Source organism: Acanthochromis polyacanthus, chromosome 2 (assembly GCF_021347895.1).
Source record: "Acanthochromis polyacanthus isolate Apoly-LR-REF ecotype Palm Island chromosome 2, KAUST_Apoly_ChrSc, whole genome shotgun sequence".
Lineage (NCBI taxonomy): Eukaryota > Metazoa > Chordata > Actinopteri > Pomacentridae > Acanthochromis > Acanthochromis polyacanthus.
The window spans coordinates 40,280,892-40,304,486 of record NC_067114.1 but is presented as its reverse complement, the minus strand read 5'-3'; the positions used below and the strand labels follow the sequence as shown (position 1 = coordinate 40,304,486).

Genomic DNA, 23,595 nt, shown 5'->3' with positions numbered 1-23,595 from the left:
CCAGTTTTAGCTTAAAGACAGATCAAGTATCCAACTGTGAAATATCAAGACTAATTAAAATGGTGCTTGACAATGAACATCATCTTAAAATCAGTTATTCTGTCTTTTTTTGAATTACTGCTGCAGTGTGTCTAATTTTAATGTAAAACCAGACCGCCAAAAAAATCTGGCCTTCTTCCACCACCCCATCCTCAGCTCACCTGGCCTCTCCGGTCTGCGTCTCCATCTGGTTCACCCAGCTCTTGTAGATGTCCACCGGGTCCGTCTTGATGTTTAGCGTTTTGTCGTCCATGATCTCCTTGACAACCGGCGCCAGGATCTGCCTCAGAGCGTTCTGCCCTCGAGCGCCTCTGTGGAAACTCACCACCATCTTGATGACTGTGGGGTTTCCTGTGACGATCTCCTTCATCTGGTCCACTTTAGACCTGCAGAGAGTCGTTACAGGCAACATTTAGGCTTCCTCTGCTTTAGACTGTGGGTGTGAATTATTTTGCTGTTTGAGATTCAGAGATTCTCACTTGATCTCCTCCTGCAGAGCAGTTTTGAAGAGCTTGAGAAGCAGATACTCCTCCCTCTGGTTGGAGGCGTAGTTGTACAGGGTGAAGATCACAGAGTCCATGAACTTGGTCGACTTATTCTGGGGCATCTGGAAGATCAGCTTGGCGAGATACGTGGGGTTGGTCTAAGAGGAGAAAGAAATATAGTTGAATATTATTAAGAAGGTAGTGCCGCAAATTTTCAGCTTCATGATTTTGCTCTTTATCTAGACAGGGCTCCCGATTACGTTTATACACGGGATGCACTGGTGCGCTTAACTTTTTCATTCAAATTGGATGGACTCAATTTGTTTCCCACAAAATGGATTATTAGTCTTACCTTTTAGTCAGTTAACATACATCATGGGAATTTCTTAATAAAAAATATAAATGATTGTTAAAAAGGAGCAAAGGTGCAGATTAATTCTTTCTCATCAGGACGATCTGGGATTCAAAGTAAGAAAAAGGCAGCTCCTCTCTGGTTATATCAAAAGCAGTGGTTCCTTTTACGATCCTTTCTGAGTCTTCACTGCTTCAGACTACACTTGACATAGTATTTTCTGATCTTTCAGTTGGGATTGTTAATGTTTCAGCCACAAAACCTCCAAACATTCTCAAACATTCTATGCTAAATATGAAAAACATAAGGTTGGATGTGTTTAATCATATTTAAATGTTGCCCACAGGTTAAAAATGTACTTGTGGTGATGGGTGGTGCAGTGAGACCAATGTGCATGCAAAAACTCATGCAGTTTAGAGGGGCACAATGGAACCCAGTTTGTTTTCTTAAGCTACAATTAATAGATGTACTTTAAACGCCTCACATGAAATCTGTTAGAAGATGCTAGAATTGAGTGATCTTCCCTAAACGCCTCATATGCACTGGCTCATGCAGCTGTGTACAGAGAAACCTCCAGTTAGTTCCATATAATCATAAGTAACATGAGGCCCTTTTCTCGCGACCAACTCTTCGTCTGCTGTTGTGTCCGCCATGACGGGGATGTAAGTGTTTTCATGGAAGGAGATGGAGAGACGGAAGCAAACGCCAGTGCACAAGTCATGAAAGGCAGAAGAAAAATCTGTATTGTTGTATATTTAAGCTCGATTTTACGATTTGGCAAATTTTCAAATTGTCAGGTTTTAAAAAGGCGAATTAATCGAATTAATACGATTTATCGCCCAGCCCTACCTCCAGTCTCCACTTAGTTACTGTAGCATGTGAAAATTAGTTTGAAAATAGTCAAAGAAAGTGTTTGAATGTCAGATTTATCCCAGTTGAAACAGCTGAGCTTATCAGAGACATACAGACTGAACAGCTAAATGTCAGTTACTCCAACTACTGAAAAGATTTAATTGGACTTGACAGATTTTTAGTCACGTCACTAAATGGTCGACAGGTAAAGTGCCTTCTCGCAATGTGGACTGCTGTGAAATAGGACTAGATTTCTCCGAACACAGAGACAAAACAGTCAAAGGACGGTGATGTACTGCGGTGGTACCTGTAACAGGTAAAACAGGTACTGGTAGGCCTCCAGTTTGACCCTCTTCTCCTTGCTGAGAGCCTTCAGGCCTCCCCTCTGCTTGTTCATCATCATCATGTCGGACAGCTGGCTCTTGTTCTTCTTGGTCAGCTTCTTGCTGTGGGACACCACCTCCTGCAGGGTGATCTTGTTCTTCACCAGCAGCCCGATCTTGATGTCCATCAGGTTCAGGTCGTTCTCCAGCTGCTGGTTGGAACGGATGTTGGTGACGACTTCCTCACGGAGCCGCATCAGCTCCAGCTCCTCCTGGAAGTCCTGGTCGCTGTGGTCTAGCAGGTGGACGAACTTCCTCACCACAGCCATCGGAGGATCGTCAGCATTGACTGCACAGAGATTGGAGAAACGTCATGGAACTGCTAAAACCACATTAATTTTGTTTGATCACCATCAGGTCGCACTTACTCAGCGTCTTGTAGTCGTCTCTGGCCTTGTTGGCTCTAATGAAAGCCTGAATCTTCACCACATCATTGATCTGCAGAATGAAAAGAACAATCACTTCTCTGATCAACAGTCCTCATTACAAACAGCACCACAGGAATCCACAGCGAGTCAGACAGGAAAGGACTTCACATAAGTCAATGTGTTAAATGAGCCTCTTTCTAACCCCACAGGACCCGAAGTAAATGTCAGTAGTTGGTTTCAGGGGAAATTCTTGTCAAGGTAACATGATTTAAAGCTTTCATTAAGTAACAAGCCATTTGTTTACTTTAAACACAATTTTTGTGACAGAAAACGTACACAATGTCTTCTCTTGTTTACTTGAAACTGTCCAAAATTCAATTTATAGCTAATTTTATCTGTCATGGTTTTAGGCCACAAATACTCACATGATCCTTAAAGTACTTTAGACGATCTTTGTACTTCTTACGAGCTTGATGCATCCGAACCATCGACTGGATCTGAGAATGACAATCTTTTAGTCTCGACTGGACTTTTATTTCTGATAACACAAGAACCGCATTACAATGTTACCTTGACAGCCTCGTCACTGTGGTCCTTCAGATACTGCTTACGGTCTTTGAACTTCTTCCTCTGTTTGTGGCCTTTCCAGTGGGCCTGAGAAAAAAATGTCGCATAAGTAAGACTCCATATCATCATTATGATCAGACTCATGTCTCCATTTATGGACACTACCGTTACAAAGTTTGGGGTCACCTAGAAAAGTCCTCATTTTTGAAAGAAAAGCATTTTTATTAAATGAAGACAGCGTTAAATTAATCAGAAATACAGTCTAGACATTGTTAATGTGCTAAATGAATATTCTAGCTGGAAACGACTGATTTTTAATGGAATATCTCCATAGGGGTACAGAGGATCATTTCCAGCAACCATCACTCCTGTGTTCTAATGCTACATTGTGTTAGCTAATGGTGTTGAAAGGCTCATTGATGATTAGAAAACTGTTGCACAATTATGTCAGCACATGAATAAAAGTGTGAGTTCTCGTGGAAAACATGAAATTGTCTGGGTGACCCCAAACTTTTAAACGGTAGTGTATACAGTTGAGATGATGAGTGTAAACGTGATTATCTCACCTGTATGCAAGTAACAGCTGGACCTTGAGATTTCAGGAAATTCATGCGCTCCTTTTGGCCCTTTCTCACCAAGTAGCCACGGCAACGAGCTTGGAGCTTGGTGATCAGAGTCTCGTTGGCCAGCCACAGCTGCTCTCGATTGTAGGCTGTGGTTACTCCAGAAACCACTCCCTGACAGGGAATATAAAACAACCGGTTTAATGCGGCGGTGCTAAAAAGCTGCGAGTCTGCAGTGTTGCTCTGGGAGAGAATCCTACCTGGATGTCCTCTTTGTTGAGCTGTGTGTTGTTCTGCAGGAAGCCCTCTGGCTCCACCCAGGTGCCCTCTTTGGTCTGCAGGTTGTAGTAGTAGTTGTGTCCTCCCTTCACCCAGTGCTTCACCCAGTCGCTGCCATTATCACCTAAACAGACGGCACCGAGACAAGGCATGTCAGAAGGATGAAAGTACAGCTTGAGTGAGGAAGTAGCAAGAGTTTCAGTATCTGTAATGAAAGATAGTCGTTAATGGATCCCAGCCTGGGCCTTCTGTGTGGAGTTTGCATGTTCTACCTGTGAATGCATGGGTTTTCTCCAGATCTCTGGCTTCCTACCACAGGCCAAAGACATGCTAAAGTTTATTAACGATTCTAAATTGTCAGCTGCCTTCGCCCCAAGTCAGCTGGGATAGGCTTTGGCTCCCCCGCAACCCTAATGAGGATTAAGCGGTGTCTAGATAATGAATGGATGGATGGATGGATGGATGGATGGATGGATGGATGGATGGATGGATGGATGATAGGCATTAAAGGTCCTGTGTGCAACCTTTCAGAGCTGCTGGGTCTTAATATTGCGCTAACATCCAACTGTAATGCATGTTTTTGTATATTTTAGGGAGTGCGTCCTCTGTCTTCATAGAGTGAGTACATTCTACAAGTCAGTAAAGATGTTATCTGTTGTACTTTCAGTAATGTGTAGAGTGTTTGTTTGCTTTACACATTTACATTTTAAGCGCGATGGGTAAAAAGTCCCTCCTGGTCTGTTCATAAGCACATGGAGGGGCAACGGTTTCAAAGGGAGGGACTCACATGCACAAATATACACTATCATGCGCATTCAGCTGGGCTAGCTGCTAAAAAACAGAAATTTTAACACCCACAGAGGAAGTGTGAGTTCATTCTCTGCTAAAAATCCCAGTACTCCACTACATCTTTATATAGCAGACCTTTTTTTACTGGTATATAAATACCGCATTTGTGATCAAAATCTTGCATATCACACCTCTAAAGCCCTTAACAGTTTGGAAGATGAGTTTTCATCTCAGTACATTATGACTTTGCAAAATTGCTTGCTAGTAAGCAGGTCTCTTTTGATATCAGATGCTTTACTTAAAGTCTAAACTCTCATGTAGCTTATTAAATCTGAATATTTTCTGGTGTCTTGCTGCCTCTATGACAAAAAAACTAAATATCTTTGGGCAAGACAAGAAAATTTGGCTCGATCAACTCAATATTTAGTATTTTGTAAGATACAGACTAACAATTTTCACCATTTCCCGATATGTAACAGGCCAAATTAAGCGATGAAGCATGGTTTATCTCATGTGTGGAGTACATCTTCCTACATTATTTATCTTCAACTTTCTGCTCACCTTCCTTCTTCTTCTCATCTTTAATCTTGGCCAAGTCGTCCTGGTAGGTCTGTCCACACTCTGAGGTGACACCATAAAGTCCTGCTCCAGGATTACGTAGAGCAGCAAGCGTCTGAGCTGTATCCCCGCTGTCCACCGCCTCATTTACAGCCTGGATGGACTGCGAGACTGCAGAAACAAACACAAATATCCCTTGTCAGTGCACTCTAAACCTTCCTAACATGTCCATATACCTAGTCAAGTAAAGTGTGGCCAAATCTACGAGTGCATTCTTACACTGTAGGGCCTCCCGTGTGTCCTGGTTAGCCTTTAAAATGGCATCTTGGATCTCATCCAGCCACAGTACAGCAGAGGGGTCCTGGGTCTCCTGTATGGACACAAGAAAATATGCTCAGTAACAGCACACAGAAAATACATGCAATCAACTATGAACATACATTAGAGAACTCTGGATGCACTCAAGCTGCTTCCTCTGGCAGTGTTGAAGTGGCTAATTACATTAATTTTAAGAAAACTGTCAAACACTGCTTATTTCAGGAACAAATAGCAACAAATAAAGTATAGTCTTGTAAATGTGGATTTTGCATATATTTTGCTGCACTCAGTTGTATTTAGCTTTGTTTCACCTAGCAAGACTCAGATTATTTTCTTTTTATAATGATTTCAACCTCATAGTTCAGAAAAGCCCCTCTAGATACGGATGTTACACTGGACTGCAAAGCCGTTGTCAGTTTATGTACAAATACTGTATCTGTCCCTATCAAACAAAGCATAAATAGATAAAAGTCAGACTGCAGAAGTAAATCCTCACAGATATGCGATTCTTAGATGAAGTAAATAAACCAACATCTACAAAAACCCGGACGTGATGAAGTGTATATGCTGAAAAATAACAAATATTAGATTGATTAAAGATTTTGTTGAAATTCGGATTATGTGCTGAAAATGAGGCCATACCTGCCTAAACGAAAAGATCTCTGCAACAAACTAAGATGGGGTGTTTTGCTGTTATATTGGAAATTGGGCATTATATTGGTGCAGAACAACAGAACTTCTAATTGTGTTTTTATTTATCACGTGTCTATCCTGCATAATGTTATTTATTCTGCACTGCTGCAACTAGACAACAAATTTTATTCCTCACATTATATTAACCAGCAGATTATAATAAATAAACATGAAATGCAGTTTGTTTGGTATTGTGCTTTGCATTTTGCTGTAACTGTAAAAGTAGGTTTTTCAGCAAACATCAGATTTTGTCAGAAACGGCACAGTTGTGAGGCAGTTTCATTCAACTTTGGGTTAAACGTAGCTGCTGCTGAATCAGGACCACACCCTGCATTCACATTACAACATCTCCTATTGTTGCTTTGTATTGCCTTCTTCTTTCTGCTTCCAGTATTAATATCGCTAATCCTTAAGAAGCTCTTAATTGCAGGGCACGTTTTTGTCAATTAACTGCTTTGTAGAGGCAGAAAACACATGAACACGAGAACTACTGGAGCAGAAAGAATACGCTCAACCACAAATGGACCCAAAAAAATGTGTTTTTTTATTGTCTGATTGTTATTTGATCCCACTTCTTTCCCCTACAAACCGCACTGAGACCTTTTGCAACACTTCATTGTGATATTATGAGCTGCAGTGGTGCAAAGCTGCATCCAGATGGCGCACTCTGTCTCTGTACTGCAGCTGGTTTCTACTTGTTGCTGCTGCTTTCTAGCACTCACTCGGCTTCCCCCATAGCGTGTCCCGCCCCTTTATGTTGTGCTTCAGGAGGTGTGTGTCTATATGTGTGTGAAAGAAGTGGGCGGGTTCGACGGATACCCGATCACAACTCGTTGTTCTGAGAGGAAAGGGGGGGGGTTTATGTCGGCAGCTCACATCTGCAGCAGCATGCAGAGGGAGTCATACGGGCTCCATCTTTATAGTAAACAAAGGCCTACCTGGGCAAGCGCTGATTAGTGTTTGTATATTTGCATTTGAAGCTGTAATTGGTATTTGTGGGGCGATGAGTCACTGCTTTTGGCGGGAGGCGCTAGACAGGGTGTGGTGCTGGAGTGGGCAGCATGCTGGAGGAGGACTGCTTCACTTAGCTCATCATGGAAATAGAGGAAGTGAAAGCAGAGGCAGTTGGGTTGTTAATTGGTGTATGTATCTATATATAACCCCTGTATGTGAACTTTTCGCCTATTCTTTATTTTCTTGCTTTCTCAGGAACCATGAGATCATTTCTAAATGTGGGAAAGCTGAAAACCTACATACATGCACTGGAATGCATACAGTCCTAGTTGTGATTGTTGCAGCTACAAAGTGAAGTGATAACCATCTGAGGAGACACGGGGGACAATATTGAGCTTGTTAGTGAGTAAAGTCTGGGCAGGACTTCCTGCTGTTTATCTAGGCACAGCCCTGAGCTCGCAGTCAAAGCCAACCTCTGCTCTGACTAACGTTCTAATACTGTGGAGCTAATGAGGCGACGCCAAGAAGCCGAAGAAAACAAGCTTTGTCGTTCCGTCTTGTCCAAACTCCCCTGACCTCACATCACCTGCATCTCAGAGATACATCCCCCGCTCAGATGGTAAAACCTAACTGCCATCCAACCGCTGGCTCTAACTGCTTCCTCCATCTTCAGCTCATCACCTCAATCAGCCACATTCACCAGCCGACAACCAGAGGACGGTGTGTTCGTGCCCACAGTGGTCAGCTTTCTGCCCTTTTATGGAAGCAAGTGACTGAGGCCAGCTTGTTATTTCCTACGGCTGAGAAATCAGCAGGAAAATAGCTCAATGTTTTTCCAATCCATTTTTTTTCTTTTTGGTGACCGTTTTGAAAGCTGACTTTCCCCAATGTTTAATCCAAGATTTTGGATGTGACTGATGATGTTGATATTTAAAGCAGTGTGGGCAGCGGCCAAGTATTTTGGAATCTGAACTTGATAAGAAGTTTCCTTTATCAGTATTTACACAAGACAAAAACAGACTCACTGTTAAAATGATCCACCAAAATACATTTCTAAACAGCCTATATTCAAATTTACAGGCTTGGGATTTTATCTTTAGCGTACATGTTTTACATGCTTTACTGGTCCACAAACACATTGCTTTTCTCTTACTGTGCATTGCTGCAGCACCTTTTCTTACCTTTTTTTCATTTTTTAGCCTATTCAGGTGAGCCACTTTTCTCTTGAAAGTTTTATACAAAACTAAGAGTGACGTAGCTGTGACTTTATATTTAATAGACAAATCCTCTAATGTAACTTAAAGAGCCCATATTCGCTACATTTATAGGTTTCTAATTATATTTTTGGGGTGTAACTGAATAGAGTTATGTGCTCTAATATTAAAAAGACGCATTATTTTTCACATCTTCTATCTGCAACGCTCAGATTTAGCTCCTGTCTCTTTATGGACCCCTTCCTGTAAAGCCCAGTCTGATCTGATTGGTCAACTAGCTCAATGAAAGCAAGGTAATTTTGATTATTATCCTCAGATCTCTGAGTATAGAGACACGGATCTAAACAGAAGTGGCTTTAGTGAGGAAACAATGGTTTGTTTGAAGACCAAATTAGCTGCTAGGGAGGTGTAATGCAAATATGTTACATGATGATAACAGACAAAAAGTCATCAGACAAAATGAGAAGCAAGGAGTTCTCAGCGTGAAATTAAAGCTTTGCAAGTTTAAAGACCTTTTACAGACACAAAAAAGCTCAAACACAAAAGGAAAGGGATAAACCCCAAAAAGAAAAACTTGGCTTTTTAAGAAATTGGGAAGGAACTTCTAACTCAAGGCAGTTATCCACTGCAGAAACCATTTTAGGGTACCCTAAACATTCTGTTCATGTCCCGATTGCAAGAACTGCTTCTTTCAAACCTGCTTCAATGCTGTTTTCATCGGGGGGAAAAAGTACACATTCTTGGTTTGGTATTTCTGAGCAACCCTGGAAAAAAATGTATGGGCTTAATACTGGCAAGCGTCATTTTTCTACATTCTCAATGTCCCCAGCAAGTAAGTCCTCAACTCTGCACCATCGCCGACAACAACGTCAAATTCACCATATAAGGTGAAATAATAAACCTCCATTGTTTTATTTCCCGTGGTCTCACAAAACTGGAGTTGCGTCCAGTAACTATTATTGACGGTGTTTTATTGCACTCTGGTCTAAGCTGTTGGATTCTACACTGCAACAGTAACAGAAAGGTTCAGACCTCTGAATACTTGGGCTTTTCCTGTAAATATCTGTGCCCACCTCACACAGTAAAAAAAACACGTCTGCCTCTTTTGACTAATGAAAAGTTTCCCATTATGCTTGGTCGGTATTTTTACCTCCTCTGTACTGCAGCTTTCACCAGGTGCTGCACTCTGACCTGCTCTGTAATGTTTGCTTTAACAGGAAAACCCCACATAAGGTGCTCAGCTTGTTGCATCACATGCAAATGTGCTGCACAAATGCACACAAGAACCACATTCATCAGCTCGCATCCCTCAGGCCACGATAACACGCAAGCAAATGAGTCACAGAGAGCTGGACTTTCCAGAAAGATGGTGCTTCTGTTCAATTAGTGCAACCCGTTCTAAAGTCATGAGTGCAAAACCAAAGAAAACAGAACACATCCAGACTGCTTTAGAGCCACAGACAAACATACATGACCTGCCCAGATGTATGACAGGAAGTGAGCGGTGGAAAAAAGATGATCACATCATGACATCAGCGTCTGCTCGAGTCATGTGGCGCTCGGAGGCTTGAGTCACATGAAGCCATCTGCAGCTCTGATGCTCCTCAGATCCCTCTGAGCTACAGAATCACATTCACTGAACTATTATGAGCAGCACAAGTGTGTTGCAGTTACTCAACACAGAATATTCTGCCACACGTTGTGTTACAGCAGCTCAGTACAGAAAATCCAGCTTCTAAATGTCCTGTAAAGCACCATGATGGAGATGTCAGAACTCTGGAGAGATGAAAGGAAACTAGTCCCCTCCCATGTAGTAGTATGGGATTGATTTTGTAGTTAGATTAGCCATAAATACTTCTCTTTATTACTCAATATTAATGTTTAAAATATAGCACTAAATTCTCAAACTCTAAGGCACATCACTACAGATGAACGGGTTAAAATTTTTAATTAATAATAAATATCACTACAAAACTTCCTTAGTTGATTATTTACAACAGGACAATTATTATTTGTGTTAACAGTTTTGTGAAATTCTGGGTTTAAATGTGTAATTGCAGCATTATTAACCAACTTGGATAGGCAAAATAAGCTTCGGCTTCTGCTTATTCCTCTTTCGGTTACAGAACGTGTAAAAATTCTTATTGTATATACATGTGTATGTGTATATGTGTATGTATGTATGTATATATATATATATATTTTTTTTTTTTTCTGAAGGTTTGGGATTTTTTTGCTTGTTTCTTTTCTTTTTTCATCTTTTTTAGAGAGGAGTAGAGGATGAGGAAAGAGTAAGAGAAGAAAAGGCGGGAAGGGGAAGGAAGAAAAAAATTGTTTGCTGTAATCTTTGTAACCGAAATAAACCATTCATTCATTCATTCATTCATTCATTCTTGCACTAATTTGCAGGAATTTCCAAAGCAGGAAACTGAATAATGAATGAAGTCATCTTCACAATGTTTCTCTCATTTTGCTGACACATTAGAGTCCAAGGTTTTTTTACAGAGGGGATTTTGTATATCTAGTTTTATCGCTCCATAAATCATTTTCACCATGTTTTTACAAATAAAATGTCCAATAAATCATACTGTATCTGCTAAATACACAAGCTCCTCTTTTAAATCCTTTAGAATATTTCGTATCAGGAAGTCTGGTGTATGTAATTGTTAATAAAGCAGAGATTTCTGGCTCAGAGTCAGAAAAAAAGACTTTAAATATTGGTACTGCAATTGTCTTTTAAGGGTGCAAAAAGAAAAAGTGTTGTAAAATAAACACCTGTATATGTATCCTAAATATTTTCTCTACACTGGCCTAAAGGAAGACAAGTTACGGAAGCAAAATCTTGGATTTGATCAACAAACTGCTATTTAAGAATGCATTATTAATCTGAGGCTGATTATGTTATCAAAATAATCTGCCCTGATGCCTTGTCAGGCTCTGTCCAGTACTTTGGAGGAGAAATCGAAGATCTTAACCAGCTGCTTACCGTCTGAATTGTGCTCAACTGCATATTTCTAAACCCTCAGTTTGTTTACACTAACTGCACTATGAGAACATTCATCAGAATCCCTAAAATACATCTGTCCAGTGAAATGCAGCCCTGAAAACTTTCAGCTGTGTGAGTTACAGTAAAGAAGCGTTGACAGACACTGGAAGTAGCTGTATTCAGGCCCTGTTTGCATACTGCTGATCAGAATACTAGATACACACAGAAAAGCAAACGTCAAATGACACTGACAGTTTCCCATTTATCTGTGGCTGATAACCTCGGCATCTATTTTCTGTGCTCAGCTTCAGAAGCATGTCTTACGTGTGCCTTCTCTCTTCGGGCCTCCAGCAGTTTGTCGTGGTAATGCTGAGCCACCGACGGATCCACGTCTGTGAGCTTCGCTGAGGCGTTCTGCAGCATCTCCAGAGTCTTCATGGGATCCCCTTCGTCCAGAGCCTCATTGATCTGTCCGATGGCAGCAATTCCTAAAAATACACAAGCAGGCACACAAACTGACTTAATAACACAACACAAGTCTACAGATCATAAAGTCAATCTGAGAGACTGAGTCTGAAGACAGCAAGGAATGGATGTCTGTAAAGTCAGTGAAGCTGTGGCATCATCAGATAATTAACAAATAAGAAAAATGCTATGTTTGAATTAGGCATGTAGTTGTACTGCTGAATTTGCAAATAAACTTAAATTTTTGGGGTCACAGAGCTCACTATAGAAAATACAGTTATATTCTAATGCACAAGTACTTAATATGTCTATGTTTTACCAACTATTGATGCAGTATTTGTTCTAAACTTTTTAAAAATCTGATTATTTTGAGATGTTTATCATAAAATCCTCAGCATTACAACACTATTTGCTTTTTAGCTTAGCTGGCAACTATTTTTAGCATTCTGAGTTGTGATTAAAATATTTTCCATTTAGATAAGTTTGTGGTTCAGACTGTTTTTATACATAAGATTTAACCGTCCATCTATTGATTTAATCATACTTATAAGTGCAAAGTCAAACAAATATCATTTGATGCAAACCTGAGTTAGCTTTAAGGCTAATCTTCATCTGCAGTCCCTTGGTTGGTCACAAATAAAACTTTCGCACAGTGACACAACACTAAGCAAGCTGGATAAAACTCATATTTATTACAAATTACATAAAATATTCATATAGTGTTGTTCTGTGGTATAAAAAAAATCTAAAAACTTTTTCCCATGTTGCAGAATTTTGTATCTATGACAACAATATCTTGAGCACTCGAACTGACATTTTAGGGCAAATAGCACTGCACAACCGTGCTTCTCTGACAAGTCCAAAGATGTTTTAACTAAAGTTATTTGGAGCCATAGTACTAAAAATAAGGAAACACTGGGTGCAGCTCTTTTGATTTAGGTGGCCACAAACGCTCCCTCTACATAGGGAATCGCTGCGAAAAGATGCAGAATAAGGCTCCACACCTCGTCAGCACCAGTAGTATGTTTAAGAAATAAAAAGAACAAGGAGATTTGAGCGTGTACAGATGAAGTATTTGGTTGTAAACAGATGTGAATGCTTCTGTCTCTTACGTTCGTGCTCCTCCTGAACAGTCAGGTTGACTTGGTCGACGCAGGCCTGGATGTCGTTCCAGGTCAGATAGTCGCATCCTTCCTCCCTGGCTGCAGCTTTAAGACGCATCAGCTCATCCATATATCTGATAACACAAACGTACAGCGACTACATGAACAACCTGAATTGGTTCAAGCAGAAAATACATGGAAATCAGGGCCTCTAAATGAGTGCTCACCTCTGTGCATACTCATCCTCCACATTGCTGAGTCCAGTAACGGTGCTGGACAGCTGTTTCCAGAGGGCCGCTCGGTCTCCGACATCCATCGCCTCATTCATCAGCACCACCGACGACAGCATCTCCACGGCAACCAGCAGCTCAGGGTGGGACAGGGAGCCCTGCAGGTCAGAGGACACAGATTTAAACTGTCTTTCAAGCAGTTCAGAAAGGTGATGCAGTTTTTAGGCTTTTCTGCCCCACAATGTATCACATACGTTATGGTGTGATTAGAAGGAGGTTTGGTCAAATCAGATAAAAGAAGCTATATTTAAATACATATTACAATGTGGAGGTTTTTCTTTCAAAAGAGCAACACAGATGTAAATTGCTCTTTTTGTGAACCATATCCTGAAACGTGCTCAGTTTATTTTTAATCATGTAATTTTTTTCATACAAGTTGTGGAAAGATAAGTAACAAAACACTTGAGCTACAGAGAAAGCAGAGACAGATGACTAATTTACACTGCAGACTACGACAGATATATGAGCAATTAACTGATCAATAAACAGACTGTTTCAACACTACAGCACCGCGGTTTAAAACAGAAGATAAAACTTGCAGTTGAAAAAAGCTAATTTATCATGCATTTCATTTATATGTTATTTAAAGTGAGCCAAAGCATTGGTGTTTCTTATCAGTTAAAAATAAACGAAACTCTGCAGAGACTTAGACTACAGCACCGCACCTGTGATAATATAAACTCCAGAAATACTTGTGTGGTTCTATCATATGACGAAGTAAAGAGTGTATATTTTCACGTCAACAGGTCCTGTAATTTAGCCTCAACAGCCACATGATCACACGCTTTCATGCTGAGAATGGTGCAGGTGTGGGTTCTTCACACTGTATTTTATTTTGGCTGTGAGTTTTGTACCTCTTGGCTCTGCTGCTGCAGGCTGGACAGCTCTCTCTGGTACAGATCTGCAGCGTTCGGATAGACTTCAGGCAGCTGAGCGTCTGGATTCATGAGCTCCTCCACCGTCTTCTCTGCGACGCCTGCTCTGATGGCGGCGTTGATGCGCTCCACTGCCTTCAACACTGCACAGAGACAGAAAATTGACATTATTTTTAAGACACACAGTCAGACTGTGAGACAGATTTTTTTAAAGTCTCTATGCTTACTCTTCAGGTAGCCTTGCGCGATCTCATTGGCCACGTCGACGCCGCTCTGCAGCTCGTCTTTGCTCAGTGCCTCTCCTGGAGACGTCTAAAAGCAAAAAATCAACAGACTTTTTGTAGGTTTCTCAACACTTTTATAACATATGGTGATTACAGGGATGCAACCAAAGTTATTTCCAAAGTTAATTCCACTGTTTGGTTGTTAAGATGTCTCAAAATTGTCAAAAAAAAACCCAAACTCCCAGGTCCCAGGATATTTTTAAATTGTTTCGTTTGTGCAACAAAATCTGAAAACCTATAGATAATCGACTGAAAATGCTGAATCTGGAAAACCACCATAATTTGAAAATACCGATCTCCTCCTGCAGCTCTTCAATCTCCAATTTAAGCACCCAGAAATAATGCAAAAACAGTCAAGCTAAAGGTCAGAATTCACTCGTGGCTTCACATGGGACTCCAACCAAACTTTGCTGAGGGAAAGTCCTCCGTTTACGCCGCCATGTCCGACTCCAAACACTGCCTTTTTGCTTTTAACATTTTCTCAACTGCTTTGAATGAAACAACCATTAATCTGCAAAAGTCTCTCATCACAGACTTGATTTTTTTAAGCCTACAAAACAGAGTAAGGCGTCCTCTCAGACCACTATAATCACGCTATGCTGAAAGGTCAGTGTGAAATTTTTGCCCAGTGACATCAAAATATTGTAATTTAAATATACTATATATTATATACTATATATAACAAAACCCGACCCTACCTGCTCTTTATTCTCCCGCTCGCCCTGCAGCTGTTTCAGGTACCAGGCTTTGTTCTGGGGCTGCAGGTTCTGGATGCCCATCGCCTTCAGTGCCTCATATAACTTATCCTCGTCGCCGCTCAGGACAGCCTGTTCGGCAGCACTCAGGGCATTGCTCACTGTTGGAGAGAAGAAATTTCACAAGTGTGCCATAGAAACTGAGACAAATTCATAAATCAGTGAATAAATGCGTCTCTTACCGTTGACCTTGTTGACGTTCCCCTGGATTTCAGCCTGCGTGAGGAGCTCGTCGTAGATGTCTCTCTCTGCATCGGCGTTCTCCATTTGCTGTTGGAGCAAAAAAACAAAACAGGAATCCACATTAAGACTAAATATCATCAGATTCTTCCTAAAGGACACCAGACAAAAATATAAAAGGGACTTTTGTCTGCTGCTTCTTCCTCTTCATCTATTGCCTCTGCTTCTTCCAGTTCTTCTTCAGATGTTTCTTCTGCTTCATCTTCTTTTGATGCTTCTTCATTTTATTGGATTTTTCTTCTACTTTCGATGTTTCTTCTCCTTCTGTTACCTCTTTTTCTTCGTCTGTTGCTTCTTGCTTCATCCTGTTTTTCTTCTTCTGCTGCTTCATCTAAATATTATTCTTCTGCTTCTTCTCTTATCCTTAATTCTTGGAGCAATTTTGGCCATTTATTTGCTTTGAATGCTAGCAAAACACATCTTTTTATGTTTTAAATCATAAGTCACCACATGTCTGACATTCAATCATCACTACAAGAAAGTTTCTGGTAGATCTGTCAAAAGAAATGAACTGATTTTATTCGATTCTGTCATTTCATCGATCAGCCACCTTAATCTTTCCTGCCTTCCTGGTCTCTGTGGCTTTAACATTTTCAAAAGGCTTCAGGCTGCATGGTCAATTATTTCCTAATCATGAAGTGCCAATGAACTTTTCCTATTTTAAAATATGAGAATTTTACGTTCTCTCTGATTTAACGGGCCTCAGGCTGCCATTCATCGATGATCCTGTGCAACCAGAGCGCTGCAGATTTCTTACCCTCTTGCGTGAGTTGGCCACCTTCTCTCCTTTGGCCCGGTACAGCGTGTCATGGTACTGCTGGGCCGAGCTGGAGTCCAGGTTGACTAACATGGCGTTTGGGTTCTGCATGGCAGCCAGTGTTCCCTCTGGTACCCCGTGATCAATGGCCTCATTGATGGCGATCACAGCAGCGTGTACTGAGGATGGAGGAGACGATGATGAGGATTCACATAAATTCTGACGGATGACTTTCTCTGTGCTTTATTTGATAGTTAGTTAATGTAATAAATGTGGTATTTGACCTGAAAAGAACAGTTTGGCATTTTGAAAAACATATCCACCTTGTCAAAAGTTAGATTAAAAAATTTGACACTTAATTCAGTAGAAGAACTGCAATTGAAACCGCCTCCAGTGGACAAAGAAAGTTTTTAAATTTAATTTAAAAAGGGAAATAACCACATCTGCACTGCTAGTAGATATAGAAAGTCTGCCTGTAAGATTAGATTGTGTTTGTCCTGTAAAAATAACAGTTTCGATTTTTTGGTCTGACATAGTGACCTCTTGACTTCATTTCTGCACATACTAAACAAACATGAGATAAGGAGTTCATTTATAAGCTTGATGGTTGCTGATAGGTTGATTTATTAACCTCTGAACACAGCTAAGGCTAACCGTTTCCCTCTTTCTTCATGCTAAGCTAAGAAAACAGTCTAGTATCAGTATTCTTAGTCTTTCAATTGGATCTTTTATGTACTTGATTAGATTGATTTTAGAATTTGCAGATTTGAAATTAGCAGTGAAAGCCAGTTCGTTACTTGTTTCCATGACTAAAATGTGTTTCCATGAATAAAATCTATTCCTTTGAACTTCCAAGTTTATAGGCACATTATTAGCATTTTGTCTTTTAATTCTAAGAAAACATCCTCTGGCTGTAGCTTTGCATCTAACAAACAGTATCAGTATTACATTCCATAAAAAAGTAAACAATAATTATACAGTCTATCAGTATTTATATCTCTTTATTTCATCTAAAATGTGATTAGATTTCCTTTGGAATTTGCAGAATTAAAAATTGGCAGTGAAAGGCAATTTGTTATTTTCAGGAATAAAACATGCTTCCATGAATAAAATCTATTTCCTTGAACTTTAAAGTTTATTGACAAATTAGAAGCGAAACTGTTTTCCTGGAAATTTGGAGAAAATCAATGTGAACCTATGTGGTGCACAAAGACAAAAAAAGATTTTAATAGCTTTAAAATTTTGAGAAACTTTTTTTAAAACTTCAGCTGTGATCGTTTCCTGTCTTTTTATTAATATTAAAACCAAATTTAACTTCAGCCATTTTTCTTGCAGACTTTTGGTTGATTTAACATACTGACAAACCAGATCTGGAAGTGACATCAATAGATGAGCTTGTACTTAAAAACTGATGCAGAAAAAACGGTGAGATTGGATTTCTTAGGTAAATATATCTAAAAAATTAAACTAATTTGCATTGACCTTTATAAGGTCCAGGAGAAGTGCATCTATTATATTATCAAAGCATGTATTAAAAGCATAAAATATACTTTAATATACACTAAGTATATTCAAAAATGCTAATTTGCATAGCTCTTTATGGGAATCAGGAGACCTATATCTATTTTATGATAAAAAACATGAATTAAAAGCATGAAATATATTTAAATATAAACTAATTATATCCCCAAAAAATTCTTATTTGTGTGATCTTTATGGAAGTCAGGACATCTATATCTATTTCAATGTGAAAGCATGTATTAAAAGCATAAAATATACTCAAATATACACTAATTATATCAAAAAAATGCTAAGTTGTGTTGACTTTTATGGGAATCAGGAGATCTATGTCTTTTTCACTACCACAGCATGTATTAAAAGGCTGTATTTCACTAAAATCTAGAGTAAATGTGCAGCGGTAAGTCCCGGCCCTCTTCCCGGTGACATCTGAGTCTTTTCTCACATGCAGCTTCGTCGACTGAGAGCTCATTGGCCAAAATCCCGCCAATCTTGCTGAAGGCGGGCATCTGGATTCCATACTTTTCCAGCTCGCTCTTCATGTTGTTGATCTCCTCCTCTGGCAAAGAGAGAAGACAGAGCAGAAGGAACAGATCGGTGGATTGCAGTGAAAAAAAAAACAGAGGGGAACGGGGGGAGACGTGGAGACAGACTGTTCCTGGCTCATGTGTGATAATCAGATTTCTGGGACTGAGCGGGAACTTTTTACCGACAGGAAAAGCTCTCACAGTCACTTAATGACTTTCACATTTGCAGCAGCTCCTCCACATTCTGCCTCTTTACTCTCAGCACATTTTAAGATTTGCGTTAACTTTGGCAGCACGGTGATGTTTGTAACTCCCTGGATTTAATGTGACATAACTGGGTTAACAGAGAGGGAATGAGGAAAACAGACGACTCGTGTTTTCAGACTCTTACCGGTGAAATCTACTTTTCCATACAGGTCCTGGATCTGAGGGGCCAAACCCAGCTTGAACAAGTACAGGCTGCAAAAGAGATGACAAAGGAGAAAGAATACAGAAACATGACGTAAGAGCTGAATGTCAGACAAGGACAGGGAACAGTACAGCACATACTGTTATCTTGTCTCAATTGGGGCGGTGAAAGAAAGCAGTTAAGGCGGTAAAGGAGGTTCAAAGGCTGACAGGTCAGGCTGAGTGTCAGTTTAAAGCCAGAAAACAGATGTTTCAACTCCTGCTAAGCTGCCATTCATGTCAATTTGCCGTTTGGATGCTGCAGATTACTGAGGACTGTCATGCTGTTGTTCAGTTACTATTACACAGTGAGGAAAACCGATAACCGAGCTGCTTTGAAAGGAGTAAAGAGATTCTTATATTCAAGAATAACTTTTTGTGATTTATCTGAATGACGTTTCAAGTAGCAAAGTTCATTTTCAGCATGAAGACGAAAATCTTCTTGTTCTTCTCCTCCAGTCTGACTCTTGAATGCAGATTTTAGAAGCAAACTGCGCTTAATCCTCTGAACCTCAGGCATTTTCAGGGATTTTTTTTTACTCCTGTCACATTTTTACTCAGTATGGGTTCATTTTTCACTGCAGTATAAACTCCTGCACCTCTATGGAAACAGCACAATCAAGACTAGAAGTGTAGAGAACTCTGAAACGTCTTATGTGCAGAATGGCACAGTTACAAAACCATAAATTCTACAAAAAGCTATAAAAACAAAGCTTGAACATCCTTGATCATTTGCTTTACAAAAACTGAAACAACATGGAATCAACTCTTTCTCATTCGTTTTTTTTTTTTAAATGGTGACTTGACGCACCAGACATTTAGCTATTTGCATTTTACAACCTCTACAAACTCTGTTTTTCACTCCACTCTGCTTGATGTTTCACCGTGCTGAATGTATCTTCCCACAATATTGTCATGTTACTTTCTACTCAAGCATACTGCTGCCACAGCAGAACAAGAAATACATCAGTTTCATGCCTATAATAAGATGTTTTTGCAGTTTAATGGTAGAAACTATACTGTTTTAGCATAAAACTTCAACTTCAAATGAGGGAACATGCATAGGGAGCAAATAAATTGAGGAATTTAACTATACTGTGATGCAACATCAAATGTTTATTGTTATAATACATTGTTTGTCTCATTATTGTGACATGTGAATTTATAACAACAAACCTTATCGTCTTACCAATATGCCATTTATCTTGTAATGCTAGAACTCCTCTGTATACTGTTTTTGAGCTATGCTGCAGCTCACTGTCGAGTCGATGAATTTTTGTCACACGATTTCTGGTCAGACGAATCAATCACGGCTTTTCAGTTGCAATTAGCAGAAAATCTTTTTTTGCTTTTAACAAGATCTGATGCAAACATTTTCAAAAGTTTGAATGAAACAAGTATAATGAAATGATTTTGGTGACATGTCATAATTTTAATCTTCTTTTTGGCTATATTTCCTGACAGAACCACAAGTCAAACATGCTCACTCCAATGATTCTTTTTGTGATTTATTTATAGAAAACACGCCTTTTTATTCCAGTGGCAGATTTAGGGGTTTCAGAGGGTTCATATCTTGACTTTAAACCTATCTATTACAGTTTTCTTTTGTTTGTTTCAATTTACTGTCACATTAAACACTGTGTTGCAATGCTGCTGCACAGCTGTTCCAGGTAAACAGCAGCTGGATGAACTGCATGCATCACCTAGAGTGGTCTTTAATTTAAAGTTGAATGAACTTTCACTACTGTTCAAAAGTTTGGGGTCACCCAGACAATTCCATGGAAAATGTTTTCTATGAAAAGTCACAGTTTTATTCATGTGCTAACATAAGTGCACAAGGGTTTTCTAATCATCAATGAGCCTTTCAACACCATTAGCTAACACAATGTAGCATTAGAACACAGGAGTGATGGTTGCTGGAAATGTTCCTCTGTATCCCTATGGAGATATTTATCTCTTTATTTGGTAGGGACAGTGCACATTAAAGAACGCATATTTATACAGCAATGGACAGAAATATGCCGGATTATAGCAACAATGCTAATTTACATCCACATATTCCAATAAAAATCAGGCGTTTCGACCTAGAATAGTCATTTACCACATTAACAATATCTAGACTGGATTTATCACTCATTTAATGTTATCTTCACTGAAAACAAATGATTTTTTTCAGACGTAAGGACATTTCTAAGTGACCTCAAACTCTTGAACAGTAGTGTGCCTCTGTTGCAGTACTACTGCATTTGTTTGTCAGTGTTTTTTACTGTGTTGGTATATTCAAGCACACAAACACAGACACCCGGTCTCTGCTCTGCTGCTTGGCTTCCATACTGCTCCATACCTCAAACCACAGAATGCCTCTCTGTTGAAAAACTGCACTGTTCACCTCGTAAAAATGCCACAAACCTGAACATGCCTAGACCCTAAATGACCACAGGGGACATGCAGCGTTTCAAGTACAAGCACCTGTGCTGTTTGAGTAGCGCAATACAGTGAATGAAGAGTTCAAGTGATTTCAGTAACAAACACTTAAAAACACACAGTTTGTCGCCTCCTGTGAGCTCTGTTAATAATGGTTTGCAACCAGTTAAACAAATCAGCAGAAGAAGAATCTAAGCAGTGGTCTGACTTAATGTGTCTCAATTCAGGGGCCGCATCTTGATGGTGAGAAGGCAGGTAGCTACATGTCAGCTAGTTCAAAATCATAGATTGTTTGATTAACTTGTCCAGTATCACAGGTTCAGAATAAATGACATGATGAGGAGGGAAAAATGAAAATTTCTGGCTTTTATTTTTAAAAAACAAATTTAAACATGTAAAAAAAAAACATACTAAAAGTGGGTCAACATTCAAGTTTTTAAAAAAATATCTCCAAAGTACTTTATATATTGAACTAAAATTTTTCTGATATCATTTCAAATATCCATAGTTTATGATAAAAAAAAGTTTCAGGCACATCAGAGATGTTTGAGCAGACATCCCCTAATGAGAAGGAATAACTATATTTGCTGTTACCGCCCTTAGCATCAGGAAGGGCGGTAACAGAGTGTGTAAATAAGAGTGTGTAAAAAAAGGATTCTAAGTTGTAAGCAGTGTTGAAAAAGATGTGTCTTTATGGATTTCATGCAACCTTGACAGCTGCAAACAACAATCAGGAAACAACCACAGACTTTTTTGACACACATGGAGCCAAAAGGTTTCATTTCATTTCGCTTTACTTTCATTTTAACATTTCTTGCAATCATTTCATCAAGCTAGGGGTTGATGGCACGACGCTGTAGCACGAAACAGGTGAAATGACATCTGGGTTGTACCTGAAACCTGCCGAGACGACGTAAACACTGCGGCTGGACTTCGATTCAATTTTCATTTTGGGTCAAGTTTTTCATCTCTACTTCATTTCAGTGTCTAAATGTTTTCTGGGTTTTGGCAGTCTGCTATATCCTCTAGGAAAAAACTGAAACATCACTGGCGTGGAATGAATCTTGGGAGAAGTTTGGGCGTAGAATCCGACGGGTGGATCCTTTGTGGTCTGCTTTTCTCAGCCTTAAAAATTGGACAGACTTTAAGCAGACTTTAAAAGTGCAGTTTTTGAAATGTATCGCCCCTAAATCGAGACATATTGAGTGTTTAACTACAGTACTTCAGCCTGCAGCCTTACAGTGACATAAAACACAAATGAAAAGTCACAAACCTGAGTGCATGTATACAGTAGATGCAGCGCGGCATGTTCTTCCTGTCATATATGTCTGTGGTTTCAGGGTAGAAGATCTGAAACAGAGTTTAGAGCGATGAGTTAATCACAGACTCTCATCATGTCGCAGCTTGTGCAGCAGTGATTCAGGATATTAGCTCAAATGAGGAATTACACAATGAAAATCACCGCCCTGGCACAACAGTGGCGCAACATAAGTGGAACTTCTGCAGGCAGCTACAGATATTTTCTGTTAAAGCTGCCAGTCATGGTGATATTTTTGGCATATACTCAGTTTTTTCTACTGCAAACGCAATGACAAGTATTCAGTTTCCACAGTTGTGTGTGTCTGAGGGTGGAAATTTTTCCAGAAAAGAACTTTCTCAACAATCGACCACTGTTTACGTCTTAAAGGACCTTTAGAGAACAATCCAGCATATTTCCTAAAATATACACAGTTTACTAGTGTACTGACCTTTCTCCAAAGCATATAGCATTTAAAATAGATTTTTTTTAACCTTCCAGGCAGCTCCTAGCTTCAATTCATTAAACCACAGTGAGAAAATCAACTTGCACTGACTTGAAAACATTTTTGAGGTAACTAATCCATCGCTACAAACAGTGTTTATTTCAAAACGCAGTTCCAATTAAAATCTCATTTCTTGTCAGTGTAAAACTCAAACATTTAAGATTTCAGAACAGGCTGCACTGAAACATTTATTTATGGCATTTTTTCTTACAAAGTTCATGTCAAAGGATGCTTTTTCCCAACAGCATCATTCATAAAATTGAGTAGAATTTAAGCAACCAACACAAATCACAAATGTAGGAGTTTTCCTGACTACACTTAAAAAAAGAAGAACTTTTGAAAAATCCTTGACACAGCAACAAAATCATCTGACCAACACTTTGTGTCACTCTGGGTGTGGTTGACCACTATTGGTTTTTCAATGGCCCATACCAACACTGTATATTGTATATGTTGCCAATATCATGTTGTGCCTGTTGTTCAGTGGCTTTGTTTGCATGAAATACAATAATAATAACAAATGAGACGCAAAACTGCTGGACTTAAATAAATAAATATCGTCATTTTTCTGTTTGTGTAAGTACAGTCAGTGTGAGTTCACTTAAGCTAAAGTAAAAAAGCTAAATAAATGTCAAAAATGCTCTGAATGTTGAGCATTGATGCGAGATTTAAGTATGAAATCCAGAGCCAGCATAGTGCTTTAAAGAT

At 39.5% G+C, this 23,595-nt stretch overlaps 1 protein-coding gene across 1 annotated transcript in view; it reads right to left on the bottom strand.

Moving 5' to 3' along the window:
• Positions 1-23,595, bottom strand: part of iqgap1 (IQ motif containing GTPase activating protein 1) — a 78,126-nt gene that overhangs the window by 18,478 nt on the left and 36,053 nt on the right. The window contains exons 5-25 of the mRNA XM_051960945.1: positions 22,359-22,435; positions 18,606-18,673; positions 18,133-18,246; positions 16,170-16,348; positions 15,355-15,442; positions 15,116-15,273; positions 14,361-14,445; positions 14,113-14,276; positions 13,196-13,356; positions 12,978-13,102; positions 11,725-11,888; positions 5,515-5,605; positions 5,239-5,406; positions 3,870-4,012; positions 3,613-3,783; positions 3,050-3,133; positions 2,905-2,976; positions 2,480-2,549; positions 2,036-2,400; positions 519-682; positions 201-425 (exon numbers count right to left, since the gene is read on the bottom strand). Of these exons, the coding sequence (XP_051816905.1) occupies positions 201-425; positions 519-682; positions 2,036-2,400; positions 2,480-2,549; positions 2,905-2,976; positions 3,050-3,133; positions 3,613-3,783; positions 3,870-4,012; positions 5,239-5,406; positions 5,515-5,605; positions 11,725-11,888; positions 12,978-13,102; positions 13,196-13,356; positions 14,113-14,276; positions 14,361-14,445; positions 15,116-15,273; positions 15,355-15,442; positions 16,170-16,348; positions 18,133-18,246; positions 18,606-18,673; positions 22,359-22,435 (2,936 nt within the window). The remainder of the gene's footprint in view (positions 1-200; positions 426-518; positions 683-2,035; positions 2,401-2,479; positions 2,550-2,904; positions 2,977-3,049; positions 3,134-3,612; positions 3,784-3,869; positions 4,013-5,238; positions 5,407-5,514; positions 5,606-11,724; positions 11,889-12,977; positions 13,103-13,195; positions 13,357-14,112; positions 14,277-14,360; positions 14,446-15,115; positions 15,274-15,354; positions 15,443-16,169; positions 16,349-18,132; positions 18,247-18,605; positions 18,674-22,358; positions 22,436-23,595) is intronic.